This window comes from Leptopilina heterotoma, unplaced genomic scaffold, assembly GCF_015476425.1.
Source record: "Leptopilina heterotoma isolate Lh14 unplaced genomic scaffold, ASM1547642v1 Lhet_183, whole genome shotgun sequence".
Classification (NCBI taxonomy): domain Eukaryota; kingdom Metazoa; phylum Arthropoda; class Insecta; order Hymenoptera; family Figitidae; genus Leptopilina; species Leptopilina heterotoma.
In genome coordinates this window covers 2,152,467-2,161,379 of record NW_025110901.1, presented here as the reverse complement: position 1 = coordinate 2,161,379, position 8,913 = coordinate 2,152,467, and the positions used below count along the sequence as shown (strand labels likewise).

General features: G+C 20.2%; 1 protein-coding gene across 1 annotated transcript; it reads left to right on the top strand.

Moving 5' to 3' along the window:
- The first annotated feature begins 196 nt into the window (after window positions 1-196).
- On the top strand, window positions 197-8,016 carry LOC122500294 (putative leucine-rich repeat-containing protein DDB_G0290503). The gene is made up of 13 exons (XM_043609156.1): window positions 197-447; window positions 526-669; window positions 1,003-1,050; window positions 1,109-1,197; window positions 1,468-1,993; window positions 3,380-3,544; window positions 3,646-3,726; window positions 3,951-4,088; window positions 4,173-4,361; window positions 4,694-4,840; window positions 6,846-7,093; window positions 7,205-7,382; window positions 7,667-8,016. The coding sequence occupies exons 1-13, from the start codon at window positions 325-327 to the stop codon at window positions 7,853-7,855; spliced, it is 2,265 nt and encodes a 754-aa protein (XP_043465091.1). The 5' UTR covers window positions 197-324; the 3' UTR covers window positions 7,856-8,016.
- Window positions 8,017-8,913: the final 897 nt, after the last annotated feature.

Genomic DNA, 8,913 nt, shown 5'->3' with positions numbered 1-8,913 from the left:
ATTGAATTCTAACAAAAAATTAATTTTGCCGTTTTTTAATTTTATTAACTTATTTATTGCTTACGCTGGCAAAAATTTTATTTAATAATTTTCTTTCTTTTTTGCATGGTTTGTTTTTTTTCAAATGAAAAATAACTAGTGCAGTGTTCAAAAAAAAAGTTTTCTAAGTAAGTGAGAAATTAACTTTTGAGCATTAATATAATTTGCTATTAATTTTTTTTCAATCTTTGTGAGAAAATTTGAATTAATTGAATTATTTTCTTGATTTTTTTATTTTAATTTTCTTATTATTTTATTCACTTGCTATTGAGAATTTGTATTTTAATGAATTTTTTTAAAAAAATTGAAGAGCTTAAATTTCAGAAAGAGAAAAAGAACGAAGCGATTCGAATGTTGTACATTTTCCTCAATGAAACGCAGCGACAATATGGCGAATGTTTTGCGGAGGCAAGTTTTAATTGAAAAAAAAGAAGAATTGTTGCTGTTTTTTTTAATTAGCTTTTTTTAATTTTTTATTTAATATAGGCCGCGAAACAAGATTCTTTACTGGAACTACAACGTGATTCGATTGAATCACTGCAGCAGAAAATTATTTACAAAGAATCCAATGTACTTTGTAAAATAATTCTTCTTCACTGTATTTATTGCGCCTTTATTTTTCACTTACAGGTAAGTATTTTTTTTTTACAGGTAATTTATTTTTTATAAGGCAAATTTGTAATTTATTTCAATTTTTAATTATTTTTTGATACACGATTTAATTAATTTTTCAGTAATTATAGAAAAGAAAAAGTGGACCGAAGTTTGAAAATTTTTTTGTAAATTCTGCAGAATAATAAAAAAAAAATTGTATAAAAAATAATGTCTTTTTTTGCTGATTAGTAATTATTATAAATTTAGAATTAAAGTTTCTAAAAATATTTTACTTTCAAAATTTTCAATTCAATTAATAAAAAAACTAAAGTTTGAAAATTTTTAATCTATTTTCTTGTTTATTTACAGGATCAGCTGAAAATTTGCGGCACTGATTGTGAATCATTAAAATTCAAGGTAATTTAAAAACTATTTTTTATTTTTCAAGAAATAAATTTGATTTTTGATTTTCAAGATCGAGAGTCTTAAGAGGAATAATAAATCCCTCGAGGAGAAATATTTGTCAGCGGCCTTTTTGTGGAAAAATACAGACTTAGAATTAAAGTGAGTTATTTTTTTTAAAACTATTTTTCAAAATTTCCCAAAAAACATTTCGAATTCATTTTTTTTAGTTTCTAAATTTTAGTTAAAAAATTAATAAACAAAATTCTTAGTTAATTATTTAAGTTATTAATTAATAATATAATAATACTTCTTATTTATTAAAAATTTAATAATTAAAAAAATTAAAAATTAAAATTAAATCAAATTAAACAAATAAATGAAAATAAAAATTATAAATTATAAATTATAAATTTTCGATTTTTCCGGCAGTGAAATGAGAAATCCGGATAAATTCAAAACAAAAGGAGTCGAATGTAAAATTGGAGACGAAGAAATAAAAAGTTTACAACTTGAATTTAATTCCTTGACGCAGGAAAATGAGGATTTACAAAAGGAAGTTCAAAAATACAGAATTGATTTTGAAATCATCGAGAAGGAATTAAAGAAGCAAAATGAAATTTGTTCGTTGAATGAAAATTTACAGAAGGAACTGAATGAAGTAAATGTATTAAAATTGGAATTAGAAAGAGAAACCGAAAATTTACAAATTGAACTAAAAAAATATAAGGTGGAATTTGAAATGATTCAGGAGGAATTAAAACAACAGAGCACAGAATACATTCCAAAATTGCGATCGGATTTGGAAATTATTAGTTCTCAGAAAGAAGGATTAAATTCGGAATTGGAAGAAGCGAAAAATCGGAATGAAATGCTAAGTGAAAAATTGAAATTAACTAATGATAAAGAGAATAAACTCAATGAGAGAATTTTCGAATTGGAAAACAATCAAAAAGAGGTAAATTGGAACATTTTTACAAGAATTTAAAAAGTTGATACCATTTTTCTTTTTTTTATTTAACTTCATTTTTCAATTATTCTATTTGATTTCATTTTCCTTTTCTATTTAATTTAATTTTCCTTTTCTATTTGATTTCAGTTTACTTTTCTATTTTTACGAAAGAATTCATTTTTTTTTAAATTTTATTAAATTCTTCGTAGAAATTTAATTGTTTTCATAAATAGTACAATTTTTTAGATGAATTCAATTATTTTAAATATAATTTTAATAAAAGAAAAAGATTCATTTTTTGAAAAATTTAATAAATTCTTCGTAGAAATTCAATTGTTTTCATAAATAATACAATTTTTTAGATGAAATTAATTATTTAAAATATAATTTTAATAAAATTCTTCGAAAAAATTCAATTATTTTCATAAATAATAAAATTTGTCAGAGGAATTCAATTATTTTCAATACAATTTTAATTTAATTCATTGAAAATCTTTTAATTATTTTCGAAAATTTCCACAAAATTTTTCAAACTACTTTTCTTATTTTCAAAAATTTAATAAAATTCAAAGGGAAAATTCAAATAATATCATGAATATTATAATAAAATTTTCAAAGTTATTCAATTGTGTGAAATACAATTTTCAAGAAATTTTTTCGAAAGAAATCAATTATTTAAATGTTTTAATAAAATTCTTCGGAAAAAATTAATTATATTCCAAAATTTTGTCAAAATTTGTTTATAATTGTTTTTAATTCTATTTTAATTAAGTTATTCGAAAATCGAAGCATTTGAAATATTGTTTTGAATTTTTATAAAATGAAAAAAAGAATTCAATTATTATTACAAATTATAAAATTTTCCCAGGAATTCCATTATTTAAAAAAATTTAATAAAATTCGTTACAAGAATTCAATTATTTTCACAAACAATAAAATTTCTTTGCAGGAATTCAATTACTTTTATAATAATAAAATTCTTTGCAGAATTTGAATTATTTTGAATAAAGTTTAAAATGAATTTCTCGAAAAATGCAATTATTTTCTAAACTTTTACTAATATTCTTCGAAAGGAATAAAGCATCATTTACAAAAATTTTGATAAAATTATTTTTTAGTATTCAATTTTATGAAAAAATCAGTTATTCCATTTTTTTTATTTCGCCAAATTTAATTTTTCAATATTAGCTAATTTTTTACTACTTTTTTAAAACAAATTTTTGAGTACGAAGTCTGCTTTTCTACTTAATTTAATTTTCCTTTTCAATTTAGTTTCATTTTTCTTTTTTATTTAATTTAATTTTTTTCTCTATATAATTTCCTTATTCAATTTATTAATTACAATTATTAATTAATAATAATACAATTTAATGCATATTTCGTTGATTCTAGATGATTGAGAAATTAAAGGCAAAAATAATTGCCAGCGAGCAAGAAACGAAAAATTATATTTCGGAATTAAACGACTCGGAGAAAATGTCAAATTTTTTGAAGAGATTATTAGAGGAGAAATCTGATTGCATGGCAAAATTACAAGCTGCTTATCAAGTAATGAAGGTAATAAAAAAATTAATTAATAGACGGATTTCTTCTTCGTGTATTTTATTACTCAAAATTCAGACAAAATATTTTATTATAAAAAAAATTCTTTTTTTTAGAACAATAACACGATTTTAAAAACGGAGTACGAGAAATTTGAGGTCAAAGCGAAGGAAGAAATTTTCGAATTGCAGAGCAAGGTATTTATTGTAATTTATTACACATTTTTTCCTCTTTTTAATTGTTATTCTTTTTTTTAATCCAAAAAAAACTTTTTTTCTCAAAAATTCTTTTTTATTTTTTTTTAATGAAAATTTTATATCAAAGAAAAGGCAAAATTTTTATCAATTTACTAATGAATGAATAAATTTTTATTACTTTCTCATGGAGGAAGTATTTATTTATTAATCCTAATATTTTATAGATGAAAGAAATTCAACGTCAACTTGGAATCGTTGAGACTAATTACGAAACTGTCACACAGGATTTCAACAAAAGTCAGGAACTTTTGAATCTAAGTTGTAAACGAGAAGTTGAATTGCAACAAATGTTGACTAGTCTGGTAATTTAATTTATTTTTTTTTTGGAAAATCACTTTCTTTACTATTATATTCTATTCTTTGTATTTATTTTTCTTTTCGTCTAGGAAAAGAAATTTTATTCCCGAATAATGAACACGGAGGAAGAAGAACTGAGAATAAAGGAATTAATGAGTAAACTGAAAAAGGAACTTGAGTATGAGAAGGAGAAAGTTTCGTCGAAAAAAATAGAACTCGAAAAAATTCAGACGGCCTGCAATCTTTTTTCTACTCAACTTGAAGAAACACAATACGAAGTAACTATAAATTTCACTTTTAAAATCGAAATCACACTTAGTGACCGCAAAATTTCATTTTCGAAATTCTTTAACTTTTCTGACTAACAAATTTTCGAATTATTTAAAATTCTACATTACTGATAAAAAAATCTATATTGTTTCTTAAGTAAATAACAATTTTTTTTCTAAAGAAAAATTAAACTAAAATTCTACAGAAAACAAAATTAAAATTTTGTTTAAAACTTTTTTTTTTCTAAAAAACAAATCAAAAATTTTGGATTTATACATTTTTAATATTCCATTTATTATTTAAAATAATTATTAATTAATTGAAACATATTTTATTACAGTTGGAAAACCAGAAGAAGAATAATTCAAAACTACAAACTGCAAATTGTTCTGTTAAAAAGAAATTACAAGATTCGAAAGAGGAAAATTTGAAACTTTTGAGAAAAATCAAATTTCTCGAGCAAACTAGTGACAAATCGAACAATGAGGTGACTCCCGTTATTTTCATAAACTTTTATTTACTATTAAATTCTCAAAAGTATTTTTTTTGAAAAACAAATTTAAAGCCATGAAAAATGGCTTTTTTTCAATTTAAAAAAATTTTTAATTCAATTCAAATTTAGGTTTTATTTTAATTTAATAAAATTCTTATCAGGATTTCAATTATTTTCAATAAAATTTTAATTAATTTCTTCGAAAATTTAAATTATTTTTGAAAATTTTGTTAAATTTCTCCGAGAAAATTCAATTCAAAATTCTTTAGTTAATTTATAAATAATAAAAATCTTCGTAAAAAATTCAATTATTTCTATATGAATAATAAAATTCTCCTAAAAAGTTCAATTATTTTAAAAAATAATTGAATTTTTCACAGGAGTTGAATTATTTAAAACACTTTTAATAAAATCCAATTCAAGAATTCAATTATTTTTAAAAATAATGAAATTTTCGCTTGAATTCAATTATGTTAAAAAAATACAATTTTAATTGAATTCCAGGAAAAATTAAATTATTTTTAAACATTTTTTTTAAATTCATCGAAAGAATTCAATAATATTAATATATTTATTAATATTAAACTTTCCACAGAAATTCAATTATTTTAAATACAATTTTAATAAAATTCTTCTTAAAAATTCATTTATTATTTAAAATTTTGCAAAAATTCAATTATTTGTAGAAATAATAAATTTTTTCTCGAAGAGATTCAATTATTAAAAAAATGTTTTAATAAAATTCTATTCAAAAATTCAATTATTTTTAGAAATAATTAAATTGTCGATGTATTGAAAGTGATTGAATTCTTGTAAAGTATTTATAACAAAATTTGCAAATAATTGAATTCATTTCAAGAAATTCATCAACTTTTTTTCAATAATTGAATTCTTTTGAGAAAATGTAATTAAAGTTGTATTGAAAATATTTTAATTATTGGCAAAATTTCTAATAAAATTCTTTAAAATAATTGAATTGATTTGAAGAATTTATTTCAATTTTCTTGGAAATAAAAGAGTTTTTTTTAATAGTTTTTACTGAAAATTTTGAAAATAATTGAATTTTAAGAAGAATTTCTTTTAAGTTTTTAAAATAATCGTGTTTATTATTAATTGCATATTAATAATTTTTCGACTAAATTATATGAAAATTATTCATAGAAAATTAAATTCTTTTAAACAATTTTATTAATTATTTATATATAATTATATATTTAAACAATTTTATTATTATTAGAGTTTTCGAAGAATTTGTTGAAAATAATTGAATTTAAATGATATTTAAAAAAAATAATTGTATTCTTTCGAGAAATTTTATTTGAAATTGTATTGAAAATAATTGAATTCCTCCGAATCTTTTTGTTATTTATAAAAATAATTGAATTCCTTTGAAAAATGTTATTATTTATGAATATATTTTAATTCTTACGAAGAATTTTCTTATTCTTGAAAATAATTCAATTCTTGCGGTAGATTTTACAATTTATAAAAATAATTAAATTGTTTCGAAGGATTTTAGCTAAATTTTTGAAAACAGTTGAATTTTTTGAAGGAATTTTATACAAACTTTCGAAAATAATGATTTTTTAAAAGAATTTCATCCAAATTGTTGAAAATAATTGAAAATAATAATAATAATTGAAAATTCTTGCAAATAATCGAATTTAATTAATATTTTTAAAAATAATTGTATTCTTTCGAGAAATTTTATTAAAATTGTATTGAAAATAATTGAATTGCTCTAATGAATTTTATTATAATTTTATAAGAATAATGAAATTCTTGCGATAAATTTTATTAAAATTAAAATTTAAAAAATATAAAAGTATTAAAAACAATGAATAATTAAAGAAATAAAACAATAAATAATAATAATTAATGAATCAATTTTAAAATTAAATAACTTTTTATTTCTAAATTCGAGTTCGATGCGAAGAAAGAGAGAAATAATCTAATATTTTGTGAATGACATCTTCAAAAATGGAAATTAATTTTACAGCTGGAGGATATGCATAATATGTTTATTGACTTGAAAAAGGAATGTAAAATGAAGAATAGATCTTTAGCGTCAATTACTGCCGAATTGTCACAAGCGACAGCCAGCCGATCAGAATTATGCAATGAATCGCAATACGTTGTTTCCTGTATTCGCGATTGGATGGAGGAGCAAAATAATATCGTTGACACTTTAAATGAAAAATTGAAAAGGAAACAGGAGCAATTGGAGATTCTTGGCTTTCAAAAAAAGTAAGAATTTCCATCAATTTTTTCGCTGATAGTTTACAATAATTTTTTTTTTTTCTTTACATTCTCATCAAAAATGAAAAGGTCACGAATTTTTCATTTATTTTCAATTAGGGCCCTGCTGTTGAAAATAAAAGAGCAAAAGCGTATTATTAACGCATTGCAACAAAAACGAAAACGACAACAAAGATCTTACATTGGTTCGAGGAATATTAGCAATAAAAATCATTTTAATTTGAAATCAATTTATACACAAAGTGAACCGAGTTCGACAAATTCTCTCCTTTCGAAGGTCAGACAATTTTTTTCTAATACTAATTATTGAATTAAAATAATAATTGAAGCTTGGATTTAATTAATTAAATTTATCTAATTAAAAGTCGATTAAATTAAATTTTTTAAAACTATATTTAATGGATAAGATTTAATTTAATTATTTTTAATGGATTAATTTAAATTTAATTAAATTATTCTTAACGGAGACGAAAAATTTTATTAATATATTTAATGGACTAAAATTAAATTATATTTGTAGTTTATATTCGTATTTATTTATAAATTTATTTTTTTTCACAGGAATTTCTCACTAGAAGTTGTAAAAAAACGGAGTACTGTTCAACATTCTTTCAGGAAATTAAACATTTAACGAATGCCCTGAAGCAGGGAAATGAATTTTTCCACGAAAATTCTAAATTCCATTCTGAAAATGATTTTGGAATCGACGAGAATCGAGATTGTGGTTATCAATCATCGACCAGCAAATGATGAACAAAATATTGCAATTTCAGAAAATTTGTTTTTTTTCTTCTTTAAGAAAATAGTTTCCACGTATAAAAATGGAAAGAAACAATTGAAAGTTTCCCTCCTGTGAAAATCATGTGAATGACGAGTTTTTTTTTTATTTTAATAAATCTTTTTTATCAATATTTCACAGATTTATTATTCATCGAAATATAATTTTCTATTTTTTTAAATTATTAACTAATTTTCTAATAATTAATTATTATTGTTTTTAAACAAAATTTTAATAAAATGTCACGAACAAATAGAATTATTTTCTATAATTTTAAATAAATCCTTCGACACAATTCAATTATTTTTTTAAATGGTAAAATCTTTGCAAAAATTCAACTATTTTCAAAAATAATTCACCAAAGAATTCAAATTTTTTCTTAATTCGTATTATAAAATCTTTGCAAAAATTTTCAAACAAATTTTTAGAAGTAATTCAATTTTTTTCTTCATTTATTATAAAATATTTCAAAAGAATTCAATTTTTTTTAATTCGTATTATAAAATCTTTGCAAAAATTTGCAAACAAATTTTAAGAAAGAATTAAATATTTTTCTAAATTTTAATAAATCCTTCGAAAAAATTCAATTTTATTTATAAATAGTAAAGTTCTTTGCAAAAATTCAAGTATATTCAAAACAATTTCCCAAAAGAATTCAATTTTTAAAATGTTTGCAAAAATTTAACAATTTTCAAAAAAAAATTCACGAACGAATTCAATTTTTTTTCTTAATTCGTTATATAAATAATTTCAACAGAATTCAATTATTTTTAGAAATAGTAAAATTTTTAGCAAAAACTCAATTATTTTCAAAAAAAATTTCACAAAAGAATTCAATATTTTTTTTTACGTTAAAAAATTTTTAAAAACAATTCAATTTTCTAAAATTTTAATAAAATTCAATAAATGTTTAATTTTAATTATTAACAAACAGGATTATTTTAAAAACTAGAAAGAAATTTGTTCATAAAATTCAATTATTTTCAAAAATTTTAATTAAAATTATTAAAGCTCCATTATTTAAAAGAAA